The sequence below is a fragment of the Pezoporus wallicus genome, unplaced genomic scaffold (genome assembly GCF_028554395.1).
Source record: "Pezoporus wallicus isolate ANWC-B61680 ecotype Strahan unplaced genomic scaffold, APGP_CSIRO_Pwel_v1 contig_7293, whole genome shotgun sequence".
NCBI lineage: Eukaryota > Metazoa > Chordata > Aves > Psittaciformes > Psittacidae > Pezoporus > Pezoporus wallicus.
Window position 1 is genome coordinate 373011 of NW_026637242.1, and position 27717 is coordinate 400727.

Genomic DNA, 27717 nt, shown 5'->3' on the forward strand with positions numbered 1-27717 from the left:
CACAATATGCTACTGTACAGTAATGAATGCTCCACCTGTTTAGAATTTTGGTACAACCTTTGACAGCAATTTTTCACATTTATCCACCGAACGAACACCTTCGTACAAGTCTATAATTAGAAATTCTATTTTAAGACAAGCAAGACAAATTTAAATTGCATCCTGGTGCTTCAAGCTTTAAGTGTTTGACAAAGCCACCTGGTTGGTTTAAAATATATGGGTTTTATTACCTTTCCATATATGCTTTTAATTCACTGGCAAATGGAAAATCTTGAGAAAGAGAACTAATACAGCAGCTTACAGAATCAAATTTCACAGAGCAATTTCAGAGGGACGTTCAATTAAGTACACTCAGTTGTTTCCTTTCACTGTATTGACAGTAATTTAAAAATGTGCCATGATATCCAAATTTAGTGTGAAGCTTACAAAAACCCAGCACAAAACAAAACACAACACAAGCCACACAGATTTATCCCAAGAGTTGGCATAGACCTAACATTGCTACCAGGGAGCAAAACACCATGGTGGAAGTCGTCTCTAGACTTTCATTAGCAGGTAACGGAACAACCTAGCTCTAAACGGGATCATGGTGTAAGATTTATCACAAATTTAATTATGAATTCCTAGAGTAATATATTACACAGTCTCTTTGCGACTCTTCAAGTCACATCACTCTATCACACTTCTATACCCATAAAGCGACATAAAAATGGCTTGCTTAATGGCAAATGTCAGTGCTTTTTCTTAAACAGGATACTTGCATATACATCTCTCCTAAAAAGGTTCAGATTTCATCATGTAATATACAAATGCAAAAATAAGCTACAGCAAGTTTTGAAACATTTTTACATTTGGTCCATACAAGTCCCAGACAGCTAACCAGTCACCAAAGGACAACAGAGGATGATGTAAAGGTGCATAAAATACTGCAGAATTTAAGACAGAAAATGTATTACTCAAACCATTCAGTAACTTTGAAGTATTTCCTATGGTGAAGAAGTTGGATCACCCACCTGTACTTAAAAAAACAACACATGGAATTTACATTATCAACCAAAATACAATATCAATTTACAAACATATATTGACATCTGTCAAACAACCTAAGAGGGGTTCAGCTCTGAAAAAGATAAACCTGATTTGATGCGCTCCTTGAAAGAGCTTCAAGTAAAAGTTTTTGCAGTAATGCATTTCTAACTAATGAATATTTTCTAGCAATATACAAAATAGACACAACTATCATTTTCAGTAAAATTACTGTTTTCTGTATTTAAAGCACTTCTCAGTCTTTGCTTCCTCAGCCTAATTTGTAAAAGGCATAAATAAATTTAACACAAATTTCCATAAAGAGGCAATCTGACTCATCTACACAGTCAGCTTTCTTGCTCACTCACCCCTCACAAGGCTTCTAAGTGTCTGAAATCAAGCTGTAACAGATTTCAACTTATACATTACTGCTGTAAATTCTGTCTGAAAATTGGTTTCCTGGTTATTTAGGGTTTTTCTTCCCCTCTTTTTCAGACAGGAATAACTACTTCTGGAGAACCAGAATAGGCAAGAAATGAGGGTTTTTTTCACATATAAAACAAAGCATACACATTAATGTTTCAAGGTTTTCCTCCTGTAACAAGAAAAATATTTTTCTATTAAACAGTCCCATTCATGCATTTTTGTTTGTTCATATTATGTACCAGGCATCTTTCTTGAATCTTTCACTTACATAAGCAACATTATTATTTCTCTGAGTAGTAGATGCAGGCTTTAACAAAGGGACATGTTATAGGCACTTCCCTTGTGACAGAAGCCAAGGAAATATTCATACAGAAATCACGCACTTGGGATCACGTCAATAGGATTTAAGATTGCAGCCTAGCAGGGCAGACAGATACTACCCAAAACCATGATGAGATCAGCTGTAAAAGTAGATTATAATTCTCTCGTAAGGTAACATGACATTTACCAGGGGTTTTTTATACTTAATAAAGAGTTATCCTTCCTATAAAAGCAAAGGAAAGAAAGGAAAAATAACTATTCTATAGCAGAATTCTGTGTTTGGTTTTTCCCTTGTTGAAATGCAGCCAAGTCTTCTGGCCCACTTTCTTCATCTAACCTCAACTGTGGTACAAGCAGCAGGAAAGAAAGCTCATATGTCTTTAAGAAAGAGAGAACAGCCATTAGTCTAATTTGTGATCATCAACAGCATGAGACCACAAACCTTAATTCTCATTACATGTTAATACCGACTGTCACTACAGAAAGAATTTAATTCCGATGACAACTATGCATTTCAATATTTTGAAACATTCAGGTTTGCTGCATATATTGGTTTGTTAATTGTACATTATTATACAGCACATTCTGTCTTAATAATCTCATGAATTAAATACTTTTCTTCTCAACACTGTGAGGAAAAAAAAAAAAGCCTAGAAAAGGGTCAGAAAACTGACTGGAAGTCTCTATGACTTCAGACCAACCTGACAAAGAAAAACCCTTTTTTCAGCTTCTGGAGACGGTATTACTGCAATTTGGTATTATCAAATGTGCAAGTCAAAGAGTTTATATGATTTACACTACTTTTTCATCAGTGAAAATTAGTAAAATTTGGATACCAGTGTGAAACAAGGAGTCTCAATGCTGTGCACGAGCACTGGAAAGATACTATAATCCTGTTCTATGCCTGAACCAAGTTAATGAAAAATAAAATTTAATGGCCAATTAATATAACCAACCAATGTATTCCACTTAAAATTGTAATAGACAGTTAAACATTTTCATGTGTTTTTTTTTAAAGGCTCCATTCTGATTAAAAACAGTATTTAAGCTAAGGACTTACATCATTCTGCCTTTCTCAAACTTAAGTCGCATTTATTTTTTTTCTCTACTTTTGGCATATGAATGCTCAAAATTCCACTTTTCTAAATAACTTGGGAAATTCTAGTGCCATAACTTTACTGTTATGAAGTTCAAGATTATTAAATTATGAAAATAAACCATTTTTTTCCTACCATTTTTCTCTTCAAGTAAATTCCTGTCTTGGTTCAGAGTTAATTTTTTTGTAATGGGTAAATGTACTTAAGAAACGTGCCTACTATACTGATATTTGTATAGCATGCTGTATTTGTAAAACAGAATTATTAAAACTCATAAAAGATAAAATTGCTGTGATGACACTTCACTCAAACAATTCATGACTTGGACAGATCTCCCTAGGACTGCATAGCATTGTAGATTAATTACTGACATGGGTCAGCATTTTAGTGTCCTTTCGACACAAATCAAATGAGCTCTTACACACCACCTCTTGTCCAGTCAAGATAATCTCACAAATTCTAAAACTGGTTACTGACATGACATCAAATGTCATGTCATTTCTCATTTGTCAAATGACAAATCTTATGCATTTAAGGAAGAAATGGACACATTGTAAAAATGGCAATATTCAGCTGAGATGTACAGACTTAACGTTACTACTGCTAGTAATATTTGACAGAATAGGAATTAAGATGTTGCACTCTTTTTATTATTAAAGAATTAAAATTACTAAATAGGATTAGTATCAAATTGTTCAAATTACAAATATAAAATATTTAATTTGCCTTCCTTAAAGGTCTGGTCACAGTAAATAAAACAGAAATATACATTATCAGGCCAATAAGTAATCAAGCAGAGGGCAAGTCTTCCCTTTGTCAGGGAATAAAAAGAGCTGGTATCCAGAGACTGTAAAAACAAGCATCAGTGACCTACCATACTTAGTTTCTACTTTTTCCTTGTTAAATAGTAAATACCAAGCCTGCATTTGCAACCCTTAGAATAGACCTTTTCCATCTACCTAGTATTTTCAATCTGGGGCGGGGGGAGAGGAGGAGAGGAGGGGAAAGCATATGCATTTTTGCCCACCTTTTCTGCATACTGCTTAACCTAAAGCACTTCCATTCAAACAGGATTACAATACAAGGATCTTTCAGTTTTTTTCTTACTATTTTGTTGTTCTACCCACTCTCACATACAGCCTAAATCACTTTTTTACCAGATTCATTTACTCCTTACAGCCATACCATTACTCAGGATACAAGCTGATAACCACAACACATATTTTTCCACTTTCAACATTTTGCCTTTGTAGACCAAGCAGACCTGCAGAGTCTTCTTTGATCCCTTGCCTAACCGGAGCAGTATTTTACTGCAATCTTGTGGTCAAAAAAACTAATGGAGAGTGCATTGGATTAGTTGCCTTTTGCATGTAGACCTAAATTGGCATGTTACAATCCACTCGTAAAATAAATCCATCTTCCTTTAGGTATTTGTCAGAGACTGGAAATTGACATTATGCTATCAAAAACTTTTTTTAGCAAAGATTTCAGAAAAAATCTGCTTCCCAGAAATGCAGAGAAACTACATTATCCTCATGAAATACAAACATTACAATTCTTATTCAAAGAATGCAAACTATAAATTGTTATCATGCTTCCATATGAACTATATAATCTACTTTAGCTTGAGAGCACATTAGTAACACAAAAACATATTCTAAAAATAACTGCAATTAATTAGTCAGTTAAAAACCTCAAGAAGGTAAATTTTGTTAAGCATTGACAAAAAAAGGAATCTTTGACAGATGCTTGAAATATTAAAAAAATCTTGGAAACTAAGAGTTAAGTATCGTGGCCTGTTTCCATTCTGTGGTCATATTTCCACACCTGTTTTTAGGCTTGAAGCTTACTTTAAAACTGTAACAAATAGTAGAGAGAACTGCAGCATGAAGTTCTTATTAAAGGTTTTACTAAAGATTATGAAGGTTTTATTAAAATTAGGTTAGCATTTTCCTAACACTCACAGTTCCAAAGAAAAAGAAACCATCTCATTGTAGTGATGTGCTAAGACTCTATTAGGTGTTTGGACTAGGTTCTCCTTCAATTTTTCAAATGTATAATTTGCAGATGTATAATTGTATTGCTTTTATATTAGAAGCAGCAAGTACAAAAGCAAGCCTGCAATTTTTAACTCACTTCAGAGTCACCCTTTCCTTGGGAGGCTGACTACTTTAGACACTACACAAGCACAATTGGCTCAGACCACTGTGTGCCTGAGTAGTGTGCAACACCTGCTCATCCCAACACAACTGAAAAACTCCTTCCTGCTGTGCACACCTTGGTAAATTCAGTCATCTCCCTCTTTTTGTACCATTTATATTTAGCATATCTAAACCTAGTATATAAGTAAAAAGACTACTCCAAGTCAAATGAAACTATTTAAGGCTAAAAGGAAGGAAGATTAACTACTCCAGGGAAAGCATTTCAGGCTGACTTTCAAAAAGCCTATTTAATGATCTGTGTATAAAATACAGAGAATAAAAATGAAAGATTCTTACTAGAATGGTGGTGACAACTTCCTAGTCTGTGTTCATTACAATGGCATTTCCTTTAGCAAATACCTGAGGTAGGCATCTAGATGAGGCATGAGCAATTAAAAAATAAATAGACCAAGAAAACCAAACTATTGATAAAACTAATTTTGCAAAAGGGACAAATAGATAGAATTATAAAACCATTTTTGTTAAAAATTACAGTTTTTCAGAAGCCAAATTGGAAAAACAGTTTTTGCAGCCTGTATTAGGATCACCTGAAACTATTTCACCACATAGAATGCAAAGATTGTCCTTGCTATTGCTTTTGTCATGTGGTTTTACTTTATTTCCTGTAATAAGTAAGAACTATCCCCCTTGTCTTTTTCTGACATATCCTGCTCTTGTACCATACTAATGGACAAATAAAACTCACATTGCATACACAAATGCAACAAAGATATAATTGCTACAGCTGAGAGCTTAGAAGACATTATAAATAACACGGTTTGAAACCAATTTAAACATTAATGGCCTTTTGGTAAGAGAGAGGGCTTCTCTCAAACACTGATATCTTTTTTTTTTCCTCATGCAGAGAAAGCCAATTATTTTCACTTGTAATTACTTGATGAACACAGAGAATATTGATATAAAGGACACTTCAAGTATGTATTAGAGATCTTTCCAAATTTTGTTTAACACTTTTGAAACTGTCATATAGTATTTCTATCTATTCCAGTAATAGTGTAAACAAACCAAAAAACGTATCAAAAGCGCATGTGTTTAAGTATTCCTTTACTTAAAAAAATACTCATTAAAAAGTGTGCTTATTTGCACAGCTGTAACATAACTAATAAAAGGAAGCTTACACACAAAACATAAGAATCTACACAGAACATGATGTTTTGAAACATGAGAGCATAATGAGAAGAAGCTGAGAGAAGACAGAATGATATACAACAGGTTTCTTAAATAGGTTTTTACTTTTAATCATTCTTAATCAACTGAATTTGATTGTGTAAGTCAAAACAGTATGAGAATAGAACACCATCATAATGTCAACTATTTCAGAGAAGGCAGAGGAAAAAAGGCACATAGTACTTACTGATTCTAAACTGAGCGAACCAGAAACAAACCAATCTAATTGCAATAGCTAAACCACTGCCAGCGAATCAATCTGATTATTTACTAAAGTCTATTAGAAGCCAGGAGATACTTTCACTGAAGATGTATCATCACAGAAAAGGTCTATCTATATCTGCCAAGCATCCAACAAAGTTTACTGTCAGTTCATGCCCTACATGCTAGCCAAAAGACTAGGTTTATTAACCTACAAGATGAATACTTAAGATTAGGTGTTCACTCTTCAGCAAAGTGAAAAAGGCGAATCAATACATCCTTCAATTACTGTATTAGTTAAATACTGCTTTTAAACACTTGTTAACTACTTACTTTTTTAAATACTGTCAAACAATATTTGTTTTTATTTTAACCACAGATTTTATCACTTATTTTTGACCAAGTTAAAAAAATCAGCATCTAGCAAAATAAAATCTTGATAGATCCTCAGAATACTTGCTTAAAAGGGAACCCTGATAAATCTCATTCTTGCTTAAATTGTTATAAAGTGGATTCTAAATCAAACATTTAAAAATGTTAGGAAGTTTTTGGATAACCATAAAGACCACTAAGCATAGTGGCAGAACTTAAGAACCAAAAGGAACACTTCCATTATCAGAAGGGAAAAGTTTCAACACTTTATCCCAAGGATTGACAGATGCAATAAAGAAAAAATGTATGAAGCAGGAGCAATGCTGTCATTCCACTGTAGTCAACTCATGAATGCTGTTGCTATAAGCTTGAACAGTTAACACATACTTGTTGTCTTTGAGCAAAGTGTAGTGGTTTAGTTTTTAATAAAAGGTTTAGTAACTACTCTTTCTAAAAGTAGCAGACAACCACAGAGTAAGTTTAATCTACCAGCAAAACTGCTGAAATCAAGACACTACGCGTGTGATAACAAGCCCTTCAATAGTGTTGAACTGTGACTTGTTGAGAAAAACAATCTGAAATCTCATGACACTTACTTGCTCAAGACAAAATCTGGGGAAAGGAATTTTGTTCCACAAGTTTAAAGGAAGAAATAACAGAATAGGTAGTTACACATGCAGTCACAGAAGTACTTTTCCATAAACAGAAAAAAACATATGTGCGTGTGTACATATGCCTCCTGCACCTGCACAAAACAAAATAATTACCATTCCTTGGTATCAAAATCCTGCATTTTGTAAAAGGCATTGGCTTACTTGCCAGAGGAATCTGAAATACGATACTAACATGGTTACAGTTAGTATAGACTTTAAATAAAAGGTGCAAATAAAACCTTAAATGTTAACAGTCTTGATACTGTAATCATGAAAAGTGTTCATTTTACAATTGACCGAATAATTGCCTGGTTGAAATAGCAAGAACCAGAGCCTTTGGACAGAGAGATGGACTTGGGCTTGCACATTAGAACTACTGGAAAAGAGTAGCAATTTTTGCTTTTATCCAGTACCTGAAAAGCAACAAGGAAAACATGGGCCTATCAGGTATTAAGTGGGGGCTACACGGAAGAATTTCTACCTAGAAATGGTTTCCATAAGTTGATTAGGAGTCACTAATGCTGAAACTTTATACTTGTTTTTTTCCCTCTGATGCTCATTTAGACTGGATCTACACCACAAATTTTTACAGAAGTCTGGTTCCTAACCAGCAACAGACCTAGTAGGATGGACACCCTCAGTCCTGTCTGACCTAACTGGTGAAGCAACCAGGTACTACAATTGCACGTTTCAATGCAGCACGCAACAAGTAAACAAGATACACACGTGCGTTCTGAAAGAAAATGAACATTATCATCCTACTGCAGACTCTACGTGACTTATTGTTTTTAATAGTGAAAGGATGTGAACTCATAGTCCTAACAAATTACAGACCAAGAATGCCTGAGTGACAACACTAATTCATTAAAAAAAAAAAAAAAAAAGACAAAAAAAGAAAAGAGCAATACTGGCAAACCACTATAAAACATACCTTCATCCATTTAAACCTACTCCCATACTTTACCTTCATTCATGGATCATTGCTTTTTTGTACAGCTTTATTCACCTTCAGTTGATTTGGGTGCCTACTACCTCTCCTGTAAAAAGAACTAAAAAACTAAACTAACCTGGAGAGCTGTAAAGTAATTTCCAACCTGTTAAAGGGACTCAGGGAGAGGATTTTTGTTATTAAAACCACAGTCAACTAAACCCTTCATTCAAGTTTCATTTATGTTAGGTATAAACACTTAATAAACTAGCTCTTTTAAATAATACGACTACATTAACTGCTTCTGCCAAACATATATCACATCTTAACTAGTGAAACTTTAACTCAGAACGTCCCATCACCATGTTTTAAACTGGCTGCTTTTTGACTTTATTAGCATTTAGTAGTTCTTTTAATTTATTCTTTCTTCACCTACTTACAAGAGTTCCAAATGGATCTGCTTTGCTATAAACCAGTCATTCAGAGTCACAGAAAGCCTCCCTTTGTTTCCAACTGTAACAGCGTTTGTTTTAGTGAGCAGTCCTCAACTTTAAAGCCTTGCCTCAAAGCTATACTTGCCATCCTAGACATACTTGGTTTTACGAGGCCTTCTACAGGCAGCTGAGAGCGGCCTCACAGTCACAGGCCGTGGTCGTTGTGGGGGATTTTAACTTCCCTGATGTTTGCTGGAAGGACCACTCGGCAACCCAGCCACAGTCCAGGAGGTTCCTCCAGTGTATGGATGATAACTTCCTCCTGCAAATGGTGGATGAGCCGACCAGGAGAGGAGCGCTGCTGGATCTCATCCTCACTAACAAGGAGGATCTGGTCGAAGCAGTAAGGGTTGAGGGCTGCCTTGGTTGCAGCGACCACGAGATGGTGGAGTTCAGGATCTTGTGTGGCAGGACTAGTAGAATACCAAGTAGAATTGCAACCCTGGACTTTAGCAGGGCAAACTTTGGCCTTTTCAAGCAATTGCTAGGGGAAATCCCATGGGCAGGGCTGCTTGAAGGTAAAGGGGCCCAAGATAGTTGGTTGACATTCAAGGACTGCTTTTTCCGTGCTCAAGAACGGAGCATCCCGACACGTAGGAAGTCAAGGAAGAGGGCCAAGAGACCTGCGTGGCTAAATAGGGAATTGCTGGGTATGCTCAAGTGGAAGAGGAGAGTTTACAGGTCATGGAAGGAGGGGCTGGCCACTTGGGAGGAATATAAGGCTGCTGCTAGAGGATGTAGGAAGGCAGCTAGGAGGACTAAGGCATCCTTAGAATTAAACCTGGCAAGAAGGGTCAAGGACAGCAAAAAGAGCTTTTTCAAATACATGGCAGACAAAACTAACACCAGAGGCAATGTAGGCCCACTGATGAACGGGATGGGTGCCCTGGTGACAGAAGATAAAGAGATGGCAGAGTTACTGAATGCCTTCTTTGTCTCTGTCTACTCTGCTGCGGGCAGTCCTGAAGAGCCCTGTACCCCTGAGACCTTAGATGAAGTCAGGTCGACGGAGCGGTTTGCCTTAGTCGATGAGGAATGGGTTAGAGACCAGTTGAGCAATCTGGACATCCATAAATCCATGGGTCCAGATGGGATGCACCCGCGGGTGCTGAGGGAACTGGCGGAAGTCATTGCTAGACCACTCTCCATCATCTTTACCAAGTCTTGGGAAACGGGAGAGGTGCCTGAGGACTGGAGGAAAGCAAATGTCACTCCAGTCTTCAAAAAGGGCAAGAAGGAGGACCCGGGTAACTACAGACCGGTCAGCCTCACCTCCATCCCTGGGAAAGTGATGGAACACCTTATCCTTGGTACCATCTTAAGGCATATCAAGGATAAGAAGGTTATGAGGGGCAGTCAACATGGCTTCACCAGGGGGAAATCATGTTTGACCAATCTCTTAGCCTTTTATGAGGAAATAACACGGTGGATGGATGATGGCAGAGCGGTGGATGTGGTCTACCTTGACCTCAGCAAAGCATTTGACACAGTCTCCCACAGCATCCTCGTGGCTAAAATGAGGAAGTGTGGACTGGATGATCAGGTAGTGAGGTGGACTGCGAACTGGCTGAAGGAGAGAAGCCAGAGAGTTGTAGTCTATGGGGCTGAGTCTAGTTGGAGGCCTGTAACTAGTGGAGTGCCTCAAGGGTCAGTACTGGGACCGGTATTATTTAATATATTCATCAATGATTTAGATGAGGGAATTGAGTGTACTATCAGCAAGTTTGCTGATGACACTAAGCTGGGAGGAGTGGCTGATACGCCAGAAGGCTGTGCTGCCATCCAGCGAGACCTGGATAGGCTGGAGAGTTGGGCAGGGAGTAACTTGATGAAATATAACAAGGGAAAGTGTAGAGTCCTGCATCTGGGCAGGAACAACCCCAGGTTCCAGTATAGGTTGGGGAACGACCTGTTAGAGAGCAGTGTAGGGGAGAGGGACCTGGGGGTACTAGTGGACGACAGGATGACCATGAGCCAACACTGTGCCCTTGTGGCTAAGAAGGCCAATGGCATCCTGGGGTGTATTAGAAGGGCGGTGGTTAGTAGGTCGAGAGAGGTCCTCCTTCCCCTCTACTCTGCCCTGGTGAGACCGCATCTGGAGTATTGTGTCCAGTTCTGGGCCCCTCAGTTCAAGAAGGACAGGGAGCTGCTGGAGAGAGTCCAGCGCAGGGCAACGAAGATGATTAAGGGAGTGGAACATCTCCCTTATGAGGAAAGACTGAGGGAGCTGGGTCTCTATAGTTTGGAGAAGAGGAGACTGAGGGGTGACCTTATCAGTGTCTATAAATATATAAAGGGGGAGTGTCACGAGGACGGAGCCAGGCTCTACTCAGTGGCAAACAATGATAGGACAAGGGGTAATGGGTACAAACTGGAACACAAGAGGTTCCACTTAAACTTGAGAAGAAACTTCTTCTCAGTGAGGGTGACGGAACACTGGAACAGGCTGCCCAGGGAGGTTGTGGAGTCTCCTTCCCTGGAGACATTCAAAACCCGCCTGGACACATTCCTGTGTAACATTATCTAGGTGTTCCTGCTCCGGCAGGGGGATTGGACTAGATGATCTTTCGAGGTCCCTTCCAATCTCTAACATACTGTGATACTGTGATACTGTGATACCCCTTCCTAGATAACCACATTATTTTCCATACTCTCTGCTTTCTTAACCAAGCACTTTGGTGAACTTTCCTGGTACCACACAGTTTTGGTGTTAGACAAAAGCAAAACATAATAAAGCCACCATCACCTATGCCAAACTCAAGGCTGCATCTCTCCTACATGCCACAGGTTTTTGTTACAGATATAAGAAAAGCATGTAGAGATGCAGATTTTGATCAAAGCAAAGAGAGAAGGTGGGCTGCTTCCACCTCAGCTCACACTACCTGTTATGGACAGTAACTTTTAATGCCTGCATGTGCTATGGCTCCTGGAGCTTCTGCAAGAGTTTTATGGCTCTTCTCATCATTCAAATGCCAAATGGGCACTGGAAACAGTTTTTTTTCATACCTGCAGATGTAGTAACACATAACACAGGTCACTGCAAGGAGAATCCAGAGGCAGTTTCAGATTTGCAATCTGCATTAATTCATTTAGTTAGCAAAAGCTGAGCTCTGCGAAAGTTGACATCTCTTCCAAGAAAGCTCACGGAGCTGGCAGAAGCAGGCTGCTTGTATGCTGTGGAGAATGCGCTGTTTGTTTCGTATTAGTTGCAGGACTGGTGCCAGCTTCAAGACACAGGCATGATCTAAGCTGCCTAAGGAATACAGGTACACATGAGATTTAACAGACATATATTTACCACTTCTTACTGAAATTGAAAAGCTCTGAAGAAGCATTAACAGTGGAAATAATCCTTGCATTTATGCAAGCCTTGTTTTCATGGGAACATATTTTCCAGCCTATCAAAGAAACCCTTCTATAAGTCTGTATTTTACCATAGATATTTCAAAGAAATTGCCTCAAGCTGTCACATTAAAAAGTACTGGCATGCTCTCCTAGCATTTTTGTATATATATACCTATATATGTACATACCTCTGTGTGTGTACCCATGCACATGTCATCAAGCTTTAGTTCCTGAAACAATTAATTGGAGTCTCCCACTTCAATTCTTCATGAATTAAAGCATTAATAAACAGTACACACAGGGGTTGGGGTTTTTTTTCCAAATTAGGTATGAAGTCATAGCATGAAAAGATCTGCACTACATGGTCAACATACTTCAAACAGAAACATCAACTCTACCAGCATACTCCAGTGTCCATTTAGTATTTGTCCTGGCTACAATGACTGTAGACCAAAAGTGGAAACTACTGCATGTTTATCTTCCACACCTATTCAGCTTTGGAGTCAAAGAACTGACTTGAAAAAGAAAGTCCAGCGTTCAAAGATAGTCCCTTGAGCTCCTTTGAGGATTTCTGATAATCTGCATGTTTATTTGCAATATTTTCCCAATGAATGTCAAAAAAAAAAACAAAATGGCAAATCAGAGACTATAAAGTTGAAAGACCAAAAGGCAACTTTCCTCTAAGATGCACTGAGTTGGAATGAAAGCTCTCAACAATTAACATAAACTCTGATGAAGTTCTTTACAAGATGAAATGTTTCTTATTCACTAATCATTTGCCTGCTAGGAGGTACAAGCAGACTTGGAACAATGGCTAGCATTTTCCACATGATGTGCACAAGTAATATAGCACATTCTCTCTTCTGCTACCACAGCATCTGCCCTTGCTGTGGAAGTCCCTGCACTAACCAGGAACAGTCCCTTCACACAGGAAAAGGCAATTTTTATACTGCAACATCATATTTAGTTTTCCAAGAGCAACAGGATTACATATGTCAGTCAGAAGCTTAACAGGTGAAAACGGTCAAAGATTACACTGACCTAGTGGTAGTAACCAACTGCAATCTGGTGAGGAATTTACATTGTGACAAAGCCTCAAAAAATGGTAAATGTAATCCTGAGCTGCAGTAGTGAATCTGAACATTGAGCAGCCCTGTAGAAGTTACAGATCAGTTCCCATAGATAGTACCACACCTAATTCAGATCACACATTAAAAGAAAAAAAAAACAACAACAACAAAAAAAAAAAAAACAAAAAAAAACACACAAAAAAAAAACAAACAAAAAAAAAAGGCTGAGGCAAATGAAAGGAAGGATGATTAAGAGAACAAGAGCAATAGAAAGCATGGATTCTTGTACCTCACCAATTTAAGCTCTTAGAGCTTACCAATATGGATGAAAGAGATGAAACAAGAGCTTTCTAAAGTAAATAGTAACAAAAAAAAAACCAACAAAACACTCATAGTAGAACAAATGGCTGCATATTTGCCTCAAGTAAGTTAAAATCACAAGTTAAAAGCATAAGTAAGTGCAATGGCAACTGCATTTTTGTAAGAGTATTCCAGTGTTACTTACAGGTAAGTGGAAAACCCCAATACTTTAGATAAAGCCCAATACACTTATAAAGTGCGGAAGATATCTCAAATATCTTCTTAGAGTATGTGAATGAATGGAAAAATCAACCTGTTAAATACAATAGTGTTATTGGTTTATGATCTGTACAGATGAACAGAGCCCAAAACCTCTGCTGGACATCTCTCATTACTACGTATTTATCCTCACAGAATAAAGAATAATAATTATACTGTAAAACACACAATTTTTTTCTTAAACTGTTAAAAAAATAAGAGTGACACTGTATGATTCTACCCTTGTACTAGTCATTAAAGCTCCTCTTCACATGTAAGTACTTAACCAGCAACCCTTTTTGTTACCTATGTACACGATCCTAACGAATGTGATATGAATGAAAAATTCCTTCATTAGTACAAGGTAGCATCTAGTGTGCAGAGAAAGACTTTGACCAAGCTGATTAACAGAATTATGGCTAAACAGAAATAATTAAATAAAAATCAACAAGAAAAGTACAAATACCTTCCTCCCCAAACTCAGGGCATCACATTTTAGTTTCTTTCAAGTTTGAAAGAACACAAAGTGTACCTACGTTGAAGGCAACATGGGTATTAAAACTGGTAAAATCACCAGCTATTTTGTTTTCACTGGCCACTCCACAGATTTATGGCAGATACTCCAAACAAATCTTTTCAATTACCATTTCCATGAAAACCACTAGGTCTCCAAATGATGCTTAGCAATGGAAAATTAAATACTATTTACCAAAATTATGTGCCTAGTACTAAACTAAATGTTTCTATTAGTGACACCAAAGTTCTTTTAAACTAAGATGAGCAGGAAGCTCCTGCGTTTCTGGACTCACCTGAAGGAATGCTACTGCTGAAGCATATTTTCAGACACCAGAATAGGCATCACCAATGTTGACAATATGAAAAATGTGAGAACTGATCTCTAATCAAGTCAATAACTAACCTACACTCAGGAACATATTATAACATGGTTGTTCCAAGGGGCTCATTTAGATTTTCTTCCCTTCTGAATTAATGAACTTTTATCAGTATTTTATCTACAGCATACACAGCTAAGGCAAATCTTATTCAGACCAGTGTGGGAGTCCAAGTGCTTTCACATCATTCAATGCACTAGCACAACACAGTCAGTAGGTGAATAGCTTAGAAGATATCTGGCATGTCTTAATAGAAAGCAAGCAACATTGTAACACTGGATACTCACACACAGGTGAGGGTCCTACAATCCCAGATAGGTCTAGGCACAGCAATTGTGATAATGATCATCAGTCTCTAGAAACAGCTGGGAACAAGCTAAGTAATGTAAGTTTAACAGTCATCATGATCATTCGTGATTATTTGCTCAAAGTGAGTCAAAAAGACAAATGGCAATACACTGCATTATTCTTAAAAATATATATACACACACATATATACACATCTATTTGCACACACAGAGGTAAGCACCACATCCTATTACAAGGCAAAAAGTCATGAAAGAAGTTTTACTTGTGAGGAGGCAACTCCCAGTCATGAGCAGCTGACTGGTAGTATTTGCCTTCTAACACACCAAACTCAACAAAGGTATGTTAGTCTGCTACTCCAACCTACCTTCTTCCAGTATTTCCCTCTCCTGATTCTAGCATTATGTGCAGCTAAAACAATAAACCTGCTGCTGTTCAGAACACTTTTCTGATGAAGAATTAGGAAATTAACTAGCCCAGGCTGGACTGGGCTAGTTAATAAGCATACTGAAGAAAAAAGAGCAGCCCTTACTCATTCAAAGCTCTCTGCCCTATGAAGACCGTATGTCTCTAACATCTCTCTCCCATGACAGAGTTGTCACCTTCAAGTATACATTCCAACAGCACAATGTGGATAGGAATTTAAGAACACAGCCTGAAGGCAGGTTTATTCTTGGATTTAGTACAGTAAAAACTAAGGCTAACATTTGGAAGAGGGAAGCAAGCACCAACTTACCATGGCCAGGATGAAAAAATGCTCAATGCATAGTTTCAGTACAGAATTCTTTCTTTAAGGTACAAACAAAAATAACTTTTTTTTTGCAAAGATGTAACAGACACGTTCTACAACTCTAAACAAATCTCAAGCATCAAATGCCACAAAAGAAAAATACATACTTACACAACCATGTTGGGTACAGTAATACCGTATTTCCTGATATTACTACAGACAAGTATTAAGACAGTTCTTACTGTTTGACAGTATTTTCTATTAGTTAGCTACCTTCATTTAGGTGCAATTATTTCCCCATAACACATGAAGAAAAATATATTCAATGACAAAAAATCAGAGTAGAAGGAAAGAAGAATCCAAAATACTAACACCTGCTTTCACTCGTTCCAGGAAATCAGATTGATACCTAACAATTTATTTTAAAACAAAAGTTAAAAGTACCGATAGCACATAACAAAATTGTTTCATTTGCTGAGTTAAGCACTTTTCTAGAAGCTTTTTTTCTTCTAAAAGCGACCTCTGTTCTAGTCAAACTCCCTGACTTCTGGAACCAAGACTCTTGCATTGAGACTCAAAAAATTTTGCCCCAAAGTGATAAGAAGTGACAGAAAAAGTCACTGTGATTCATCATGATCAACAACGGGAAGCTGTGCAATCCTGCCATGATAAGAGCTAGTCTGTAATATAGACCTGTTTGGTGATGGAAAATTATTATAGGAATAGCTGCAGCTACAGTCAGTAGCTAGAAAAAAAAAGCTTTCAAGGAAACTCAAAAAGCTATGTTAAATAGAAGCTGGAAGCCCAAATACACATATATACAGAAGAGAAGGATACAGATATAACTATAAAGAGAAATGAAGAATAAGCTGAAATCTAAAATCTTAGTCTTTACAGCAGACAAGCTTTACAGTAGACAGAGTGCAATAAATTCCTAGAAGCAAAGCTTAAAAGCTCCAAAGTACCTTCACTTATGCTCCTGGGAATTTTGTTATCAACTAGGCACAACTTTTAAATATATGCATACGTACATACAAATGCACATTTCTAGGCACAGAGATTTACATTGTATACCTCATGTGGTCGTTAATGCCACTGATACTTCCACTGCATTGCAGCCATGTATGCAAGTAAAGAAATGCTGCATTTCTTTACTGCATCTACTTCCACACCATGAGGAGCTCACTCACATACACTGCACTCAGAAAAGGCCTCATGAACAAACACCTGCCTGATACCAAAAAATGCAGAAACAAATGGAGCATAATCCCCGATGATTAAATTATCATCCTTCAGATATTAATTTACCCTTGAATGGTTGTACAAAGAAAAATAAAGAAAGAAACAACAAGCAAAAAATGTAGGCACTCAGATGCACTTTAGAGCAATCTTAAGAATACAAAATCATTCAAACTACCAAATGTACAAAAAAACAAGGCACAAAATGACAATCCTACATTCAAATTATTAAAAGGCATACTCAAGTTTCTAAATCAAATATTTTGTCACAAACTAAAAAGAAAAAAGAAAAAAGAAAAAACAATCTGTCCAGTTTTTAACTTCAGTATTCTAATTGCCTGGTTAAACCAGCACATTCCAGAAGACACTTATTTTAGGCACTACTTTTGTTTAAGTGTTCAGAAAAATTAGTTTACTAAAGGTAGAACTTCAACCAATTTGGAAAATGACTGTGGAAAATGTGTCGTGAAAGCACTAAATAAAAAATAACCACAATCAGTTCTGTACACATGAAAGAAAAATTAATTTCAGAATACCTAGGAAAGACAAAATTTTGCAAATAAAGATAATAAACTATAGAAACTAATGCTTCCCATGCTGTTTGGTTTACTTGATTTTAAGGTAAAGTACAGAAAACTGTTTTAGGGTAAAAAGTAAAAACATCAGGATTTCATTGTGCTCTGCTTCAAGGATTCACTTAAAACACTGAATCCACTGTTGGCCCTAAAGAGGCAAGTTCCTCATCTGTAGATCTTTCTTAGTATCAAGCTCATTCCTTGTATAACGTGACAGGCACTGTCAAGAGTGATGATGTGATGGTTTTAAATGAGATTACTGTTACAATAGTTGTGCAACAATTTCATTGTTTCATGTTGAATGCTACTTTTAAACACAGTTGAACAGATGGTCCTCTGCACTAGACTTCTACGGAAATACCACCTCTAAAATACCAGTTACACAGAAGTCTTAAGAAAACATTTCCAATAAATGACAGCAAACATGAGAAAAAAGTTGAACTTAGCTTAGGCTTAAATTTCCATAGACACTGAGATACGGTTCAGGATACCCACAGGCAAAACTAAGGGTACAATTTTAATCAATTAAGAACTTATCCTAATGATTTTCTTTTGCTTGTCTGTGGGATGCCCTGGTAATTCAAACAAGTTTATTCTTAAAGAGGAAAACCTTTGAAATACTTGTGTTAAGAATGTACAAACATTCAAAACAGACTAGAAAACCGTTAGCTAGCCCACATAGTTTTGCACATAAATAGCTGCTGGCATCTTAGAAGAAAAAGGTGCATCCACACTTTCTTCACATCACAGACATTAAAACACACTCCCAGAGTCCTCAAGCACTTCAGCACCATAAGTCAGAATTATACAGCTGTTAAAACTCCAAAAAGGCGTTAAGTAGGATTTCCTCTTGTGGCACAGCAAGAAAGAACATCTAACCTGCAGAGACAGAAACCCAAGAGAAGCTAACGCTCAACCAGGATGAGAAACAGCCCCTTTGGCTCCACAGCTAAAATGGCATCATACAGTGGACCACAGCTGCGGGCTTGTGTGTGCTCGCACACTCCTCTACGGTAGCTGTGGAAATATCATTTCCATCCTTCACAACAAAGACCCCCAGAAAGGTATCTCCAACTCCTACATGGATTTCTATTCTATTTATATAACTACCTCATGAAGCTGCCCAAAACCAAAGCCTAAGTGGGGGTGGGTACTGCTGTTTCAAGACTGATCATTCCAGTACCCAAATGAGCAAAATACCATCTTATCATTATCAAAAGCAATACACCTTTAATGCTTCTGTCTGGTGTAGTGTTCTACTCAAAGTTGAGCTGCGATCCATGAATATCTTCACCAAAGAGGGAAAGACAAAGCCCCAAAGGAAAAATTAAAATGCGTCTGTAAGGACAACTAAAATTAAAAAGGAAATGATAGTTTTTCTAGAGGAAGCCAGAAGATGGCTTGCACAGGTTCTAGCACCTCCAGAGTTGGTCACAACACCAGCACACCGCAAAGGGAACCTTTCTGAGCATGCATTTTGATCCACATAGGCATTTTTCCAATATATTTCCGGTAATATTTACTGCAATAATAATTGAGCAACTGGTCTACTGGAACGTGGCCCTGCCCATGGCATGGGGGTTGGAACTAAGGTCCTTTCCTTAATAGGATATTAACAAAACCCAAGATAGCAGACAGCTGTATTATTGAAAAAAAGTTATAGTAATGAGACTGTATTCTATGGTTGTCATAAAACTTTGTAAGAGAAAAAAAAAAGAAAAAAACAAAGAGAAATAAAATACAATCATTAATGTGGATTTCTTGTATGTATAAAGTATAGTATGTTCTTTCAGTATCAACATACACATTACCAAAAGTTCAAAAGTATATAGGGTGCTTTGCACTAACGTAGTTTTTTAAGTTTAATATAAACATAGCTGGCATTGGACTTGATCTTTATGGTTCCTATCTAACTTGAGATATTTTATGATTTTTATGACATTTTTTCCTGCAGAGAGACAAAAAAGGCTACAAAAAGAAATGCTTTACAAACTTACCATTAGAATAAATGTCCCAAATACACTGATGACTGCTCTTTAAATCCCTCAATACAGCTGGTTTTCATTTTCTGAAGAAAAACCTTCTTTGATAGTCAGTGTTTATACCCTGACAATGTTTGGTTTCTGCTTGAATTGTTATCGCCACTTAATTCATGCACTGCATTTTATTTTGTCCTCCTGTGGAAATACACTATTTGATTTCTTATAAACTTATGTTACAAATTACAAAATGGTCTTCAGAAACCAGAAACATAATAAAAAAATAAAGGGAGGGATTGGGGCAGGGAATAAAGCAATCAGCCTTTTTTTCCAAACTGTCCTCTCTAGTCAAGTCCCTCCTAAACAGCTAAGTGAGGAACCACACAGCATTTCATTTTCTTATTTACTGTTTTTCTTTCCAAAGAATAAAACACACATGAGCCAATAAAATCAAGCTAATCTCTTCATTCATTTAAAGAAAAATAAATCAAGGCTTCAAAATTAGTGGAAGAGACAGTGCTAGCTTGAAATATGGATTCTGAGAGTGCAAAACCAAAAGGCCCTTTTTAATCTCCACTTTTACGAATCTGGGGAAGCAGAAGTTGTTAACACCTAACGAAACCAAAAAAAGCTTTTTACAGAGATATTTTAGACAAATTTGGCAGGCTTATTACACTTAATCGTTACAGAATCATCAGAACTGAAGGATAAATTAACATATAGTTGAAAAATAAACCAGAGCAAGGACGGATCTTCTGTAGACAGAAAATGATCAAACAAAACTACGCTTCTAGCAAATATTTCAACACAGAATACTAGAATCATTAAAAGGTTTGGATTGGAAGGGACCTTAAAGATCATCTACTTCCAGCCCCCCTGCCATAGGCAGGGAGAACTTCCATTACACCTGGTTGCTCAAAGCCCCGTTCAACTTGTCCTTGAATACTGCCAGGGATGGGGAAGCCACTAATTCCCTGGGCAACCTGTGCCAGTGCTTCAACACCCTCACGGTAAAGAACTTCTTCCTAATATCTAATCTAAATCTACCCTCTTTCAGCTTAAAGCCATTCCACCTTGTCCTGTCACTAAATGCACTTGAAAGAAGCCCCTCTCCGCATTTCTTGCAGGGCTCCTTTAGGCACTGGAGCTGCTCTAAGGTTTCTCTGAAGCCTTCTCTTCTCCAGGCCAAAAAAGCCCAAGTCTTTCAGCCTGCCTTTATAGGAGAGGTGCTCCAGCCCTGTGATCTTCTTTGTGGCCTCCTCAGGACTCACCTGACCAGGTCCACATCCCTCTTGTGTTGATGCCCTAGACCTGAACACAGCACTGCAGGTGGCGTCTCACTATAGCAGAGTAAGAGTGGCTCAATCACCTCCCTCAATCTGCTGGTCATGCTGCTTTGGATGCAGCCCAGGGTATGGTTGGCTTTCTGGGCTGTGAGAGTACACTGAAGCCAGCTCATGTTCAGCTTCTTGTCAAACAATACCCTGAAGTCCTTCTCCGCGGGGCTGTTCTCAATCCAGCCTCTGTCCATCGTGTATTTGTGCTTGGGATGCCCCAAACCAGGTGCAAGACCTTGCACTTGGCCTTGTTAAACTTTGCGAGGTTCACACTGGCACGCCTCTCAAGCCTGTCAAAGCTCCTCTGGATGGCATTCATGTAGCAAGGAAATGTACTAGATACAGGCTGCTGTTGCTTCCAGCCAGTATGGAAGCAACATGGAAGTATGATGTTGCCAAGAAGGGCAGTTTGACACTGTCCTACCCCTTCATTCCTCGCTGAACACGACCACCTCTTCTTCCTCCTGATGTTCATGCTCTGCTATGAGTACTGATTCAATTGAAACAAAGACTTTTGTTCTGGCTGAGGTTTCAAGTGGATCCCACACCTGCTCCAGCTCACCACAGGGCTGCACGTGTCCTGCAGAAAAGGACAGCAACTGAAAGGAGCAGCCACCCCAGTAAAAGCCCACATTTGTGTCAGCTTAGAGGAACTGTTAAATTCCAGACTGAGGGCAGGTTTTTGTCTCCTCCATTCCACATAAATGCACTAAACTCCCTGTTATTAGATTCATTCTGTTTGCAATTCAATGACTAATTCTTTATCTAAAGTAGAGGAGCTCCATCAGCAGAGCCAGAAGACTCATCACCTCAGCCGTAAACCATCTGGTATGTGAGAGAACCAGCCTTTAGCCCTGGCTTCAAATCTGATAGAACAAGAATTAACTCTAGAAGTCCCAAAATACAAGAGCAGCTCATGGCAGGCTTGTACCCCTCTTCTGTTTTTATTCATTCTCACAAAAAAAAAAAAAAGTCAAAGTTGTAACCCTCTCCTTGCCAGCAAGCATATTATGCATTAAGCTACCTTAAGGCTGCAGAATAAACCTGGAAAGGCAGCCAGTCTTACCTACACCAGTTAAGCCACCCAGCAATGATCAAGCATTTCTGGTTTTCTCTTGAGCTCTGATTTCTCATTCTTCCCAAAAAGAGACCTTCCAATGCAGTTCTTAGAAATCAAGTAAAAAACAATGCAACTGTAATTCAACTCCTCTAGGGCTTTTCTACTTCTATGAATTTTAATGGAGTTGTTTACAGTTTTTATTAGTCTTCAGCAACACAGGTTAAACACAACTTATGCATTTTCCCAAAAGCAACAAAGTTCATAAAAATCTTGCAGCTCAACAGGACTTGATTTAATACACACAAGACGTCTTCAGGACAAAAGTAGAACTGGCTATGCAGAAAGTCCCAGCCCCAGGTTTTGCACACATCTCTGAGGGAACAACTCACCTCTTGGCACACACAGAGTGTTGCTGATCTATGGCAGGAATGGAACTGCAACAGTTCCAGTGCCCTAGGGAAAGTCACCTTTGTCACCCAGTAATTTACGAGTCTGCAACAGCCTATTCTGTTCACGTGCAGTATCAGACTGCTTGCAACTATCAGCTGAACAGCACAAACTGTGCCATAGCATGAATGCACCTTCTCCTTCTCTTGGGACACCCTATTCTGCTCCTTCCCTCTCACACAGCTTTAATGCCGGGATAACATCCTAAGCAGATGTTTCTTAATCATCTGCATCTTGTGGATCATCTCCTGTAACAGCAACAGAGTTGAAGATTCTTCTGACAGAGGCAAATACTAGTCAGAAATGTAGGAGCTGCCATTGCAACGATCAACATGTTTTTCTTTTTTTTATTCTTTATTATATAGAACTAGGGCCTTCAAGAGCAACTGACAGTAAAGACTGGTGTCTTTCTATTACAGATCCCTTAAAAACACGCTTTTTTCAAAAAGTTCACGGTTTCAGGCCCTAATCCTACCACAAAAAGCTGAGCTTTGAGTCATATAACTCAAGTCTCTGAAATTGAAGTAAACATATTTTTTCACTCTATCTCACGTTCAGTGTCTGAAGCCAAATTTTTACTGACATTTAACATCAATTATACCCATGGTGATAATGTTACCTATTATCAGTTTTCTTTTCTTCCGCAGATGTTTTCCCAAGAAGACAAATAAGAAAAACAAACCAAAAACCTCCTCCAAGATACAACTGTCAAGGAATAATCATAATTCTGCTATCTGATACAGATCAGCAGTCATCATATGCCCATAAGGATTTGAAAAATGCCTTGTACAGACATAGTCCAAACACATCAGAGGATAAGATTAAGCTGCCAATGTAGCATGTGGTTTGGAAGTCTGATTAAGAACCGCTAGTCCTACATTGATAGCCATCTGCACAACAAATGCCTTCCCTGCTCTACCAATGCAACAGGTATATTACTTTATACTGGCATTTACAACATTTATTGAAACAGTTTCTGAAAGCACCTTTGTATTGTCAAGTATGGGACAAGATTCCCTCCTTCAAGCTTTCCACCCAGTTAGTACCAACTATTAAATATTTACTTTCTTTCCCCTGTTTACATGCACTGTCACCTACCAAACCCATTTTTAAAATGACCACCTTTACCCAGGCCATTCACAGAAACACTAATCCACCAAATTAATCATTTTTCCTGTATTTTCGTCATTAATAGCACATAACCTCTTTCAGTGGCCCATTGAAATGGCTTTTCCTTCTTAACAAGGGGGTGCCACAAGGACAAGCACATATTAATAATAAAGAACAGGTTAAAATAACTGAAATCATATGCATCGTATTAGCTATCACCCATTACCCTTTCTGGCAGTTGCATGATTGGTCTGTTTTTAGCTATATGCCAGTAGCCACAACACTTTCAGAGAAAAAGGCCTGAATTTTAGTTCTGGAATTGAAAAAACTTTTCTGGGTTTTCTGCAACGTACCCTTACTACTTTAGAAAATTCTGTTACTGAATGAAGTTATTCGTTCCTAAAATTCAGCATAGGGAGAGCTGGTATGCTGCTTGTGTCTATGATATACTTCTAACATTGTTTTTCTTAGTGCAGAACAGTGTTAAAATGTATTACAGACTCATACAGTGCAACAAATTTAATTTTTGTAAAGGATTAAAAAACCCACAACCCCTACTTCTGCTTTTGCCAGTAATGAATGCCATTAAAATATGTCTGGGTAATTAAGAAAATACAATTCTTCTTCAAATACCATAAAACAGTTTAACAACCTGTGATAAACATGAAAAACAGATATGCTGCATGCTTATCCAAAACCAAGTTTTTAAACAGATCCAACCTGAACAGCATAAGTGAAATGAAGCAGCACCCTGTCAAGGATTGTCTGTAGAAACCTTCAAGGTAGTGCTTTAGAAACTTTCAGCATGACATGACAACATTTACATAATTACACTTACTTATGGGCGCAGCAATTGTCACCAGCGACAAGAAAGACAAGTAGAAATAAATGTGCTTACAGCAACATGTTGTGAATGCTTTCCTCTCTTTTTCCTTACAGTCTGCAGTTTAAGGCATTAAAACACAATTATTGTGGAAAGAGATTGTACATTACCTACTTATGCTGCAAGATAACTAAACAAACAGCACATTGCAACTTACAATCACTTACCTCATAGGACCAAACACACTGAGTTCCTCCAAACCTTCTGACACACCTGCCCACCTCCACGTCTTCATGAGTGGTGTACATTTCTCGAAGGCATTCACCTATATGAGGCACCATCCTCCTGAGAACCTCACGGCTGAAGATCATTCCCGGCCCTCCCATGCAGAAATTCTCTCCAGGCTCCAACCCGAGTTTTCCAAGTTCTTCGATGTTACCCAGCCCAGTCTGTCCCAAATACAGAGGTTTACTGCTGTTCAGTGAGCGAAGAAACTCCTCCAATTTCTCACCTGAAAAAGAGACAAAATGACTAATATTTCTCTGCTTAGTTTGCAGACTCTTTTCCTCAGCCTCAAGCTTTTTTAGAAATGTAGCAGGCACCTGGGACTGTTACAGAAAATGGCTTTCAGAGCAGTAACCTGCACCTAACGAAAAATATCCTGGACAAGTTTACCCTTAACAGATTTTTTTTTTAATTAATTAACATTACAGTGACGTTTTCAACCAGTCAAAGGCCAGAATATGATCTGCCCTTAATTTTGTCAGTAAACAGTGTTCTGTTCAACCGCTACTGATGGAAAGCGCTCCCTTGCTATTTTAGAACTCTCTCTCATCCTCTAAAGTAGGACAATTTGCCAATATAGTTTCAGGCTGGGAGGAAGCGGAGGGAAGGGAAAGTGACAGTTATTATTTTAATAGGATTATTTTTTTAAAAGACCAGACCAAATCTAAATTAACTGAGATAAATGTGTTTGATTACAGAGTAATTGTCAGAACAAGCTCTTTCCAATGTATTTCCAGCGCTACAATGTCTACATACCTTTCCTGAAAACCCCTTACCTATTTAAGAAATTGTGATTTCAGATTTACTTGAAAGTTTCCAGATAGGTTTAACTTGGAACCTTGGAACCAATTAAAGACAGACCATTACAAATTCGAAATGAGACGAAAGAAACCACTGACAACTTTTATGTCTGCAACCGAGTATTCACACATATATACACATGTGCATGTGTAAGTCTTTCACAGATGAATGGCAGTTGACAAGCGAACAGCCCATTAAACAACTGAAACACAATTAAGTGACAAGTACGGAAGTATACAGCTGCCTCAGGTTAACTTTCAACAGTGCTTTCAACAATGCAAGCCCGCTCACAGCTTAGGCTTGTGCTTACAACTTTAGCTTCATTCCTTCCTAGAGCAGCACATTGCACTAGCAACAGCAGCAGCAAGCATAGATCAAAAGCAGGCTGTTTGCAAAACATGGTGCATCCTAATGGTGCTATTAAAACTCGCGCGGAAATAGGGCCAGTGCTTTTCCAGAGCCACAAGCTTCAAAGGAGAACAACAGCTTTACAAGTAGCGTTCACAGTTTGCTCAGTGCTAGAGATCCCGTAGCGAACTCTAAATAGTGCTGAAAACATCATTTCCAAGCAGCACCGAACCGAACCGTGGAGGGGGCTGCCCTGCCGGCGTGGGACGCGCCCGGACGGCGGTGCGAGGCGGGATTGCCGACAGCGGAGGCGAACAGGGCCGCCATCACCCGCCGCTCCCTATCCGTGCCCGACACCGCCGGGGCGTGCCGGTCCCTGTCCTCCGGCCCCGGGAGCGCCGCACCTGGAGGGGCCGCGCCGGTAGCGAACGCGGCGGCCGCAGCCGCAAAAGTCAACTCCCAGACCGGGACCGCTCAGTGTGCTCGCCGCGGTCCAGCCAGCTGCCTCTGTTCTACAACGCGCTCGGCCCCTCGCGGACACCTCGGGGTTCCCACTGGGCCCACAGCGCCTGAACGGCACTACAAGCCCCGCGCATGGGAGCTGGAGGCAAAAGCCGCCGGGGCAGCGGTGAGACGAAGTATCCCTTGCGTGTGGCCCTTCGACACCGGGCGGGAGCGGCTGTCCACACCCTTCCGTCAGACCCTGCCAGGCACCCAAGCCTCCGGTTCCCTCCCGCCCACCGGCGGGGCGCGCCCCGGTCACCTTTAATGTAGACGTCGTCGTCCGCCCGCATGAACCACTCGTACTTGTCCAGATAGTGATCGTGCATGTACTTGATCATCATGAAGGACTTCTTCTGCGGCGGGTAGGAGTCGTCCACTCCAGGCAGGGCGACTACGGGCAGCTGCGGCAGCTCCGGGGGCGCGGCGGAGCCCTGGCTGGAGAAGAACTCCACGCGCCCCGGCACGGAGCGCGCCCACGTCCGCTGCGCGGCCACTGCTCGGCTGCCCAGGTACTTCTGGGCCGTCATGACCCCCACGTAGAGGAAGTTGCGGGGCTTGGCACAGCCAGGGGAGCCCCCCCAGTCCCCGCTCCCGTTGTGGCTGCCGCCGGGCCGGCTACCCCGCTTCTCACCGCCTTCCTCCTCCTCCTCCAGCTCTCCTTCCCCGCCAGCGGCGGGGGTGGAGACCGCTCCGTGCGCCGCCGGCGGCAGCTCCCAGGGGCTCCTGAAACTCGTGCCGCCCTGCACAGCCGCTGCCTCCGGTGGCGCCTGCTGCCCGCCCGCCGGCCCCCCGCCCGTCCCTGGACCCGCCGAGCGGCCGTAGTAAGAGCAGAGGCTGGAACCGCGCCTCTTCTTCTCGGTCAGCTCGGCCACTTTGGGGGCGATGAGCCAGGAGGCGGCGGTGAAGCCCAGCACCAGCCCCAGCACCACGCTCAGCCAGGGTCTCCGCGACCGCGCTGCCATGGCGCGGACGGGGCGGTTCCCGGAGAGCCGCTGCCTCCCGCTGGAGGCGACCCCCGTCCCGCGGCGGCTCCCGGCGCTGCTCCCTGCCCCGCCTCGGCGGCCCGGGGGGCTGCGCGGCGCCCGAGTCAAACTTCTGCGGACGGGAGGGCGGCGGCGAGGACGCCCGACTCTAGCGGCGACCCCTCCGCTCCGCTGATACCTTGTCACCGCGGCGGCTGGTCCCTCCTCGCCCCTCCCACAGCTCAGCCTCCTCTACACGGCAGCGGCGGCCACCGCTTCGCTCTCGCTGCTCCGCTGGCTTCCTCCGTGGTTGCCGAGCGCCTCACCCCGGAGGGCACAGCCGCCGGCAACCGATCTGCGCCGGGGAAGCGGCGGCCGCTGCCGTCGCTCCGGAAGGAAACGATTTTTTTAGGCGCTGATCGAGATTCCCCCACGCCA

General features: G+C 40.2%; 1 protein-coding gene across 1 annotated transcript in view; it reads right to left on the bottom strand.

Moving 5' to 3' along the window:
• CHSY3 (chondroitin sulfate synthase 3) overlaps positions 1–27348 on the bottom strand; it is a 148394-nt gene extending 121046 nt beyond the window's left edge. Inside the window, exons 1-2 of the mRNA XM_057404373.1 lie at positions 26577–27348; positions 24607–24890 (exon numbers count right to left, since the gene is read on the bottom strand). Of these exons, the coding sequence (XP_057260356.1) occupies positions 24607–24890; positions 26577–27279 (987 nt within the window). The 5' untranslated portion in view covers positions 27280–27348. The remainder of the gene's footprint in view (positions 1–24606; positions 24891–26576) is intronic.
• Positions 27349–27717: the final 369 nt, after the last annotated feature.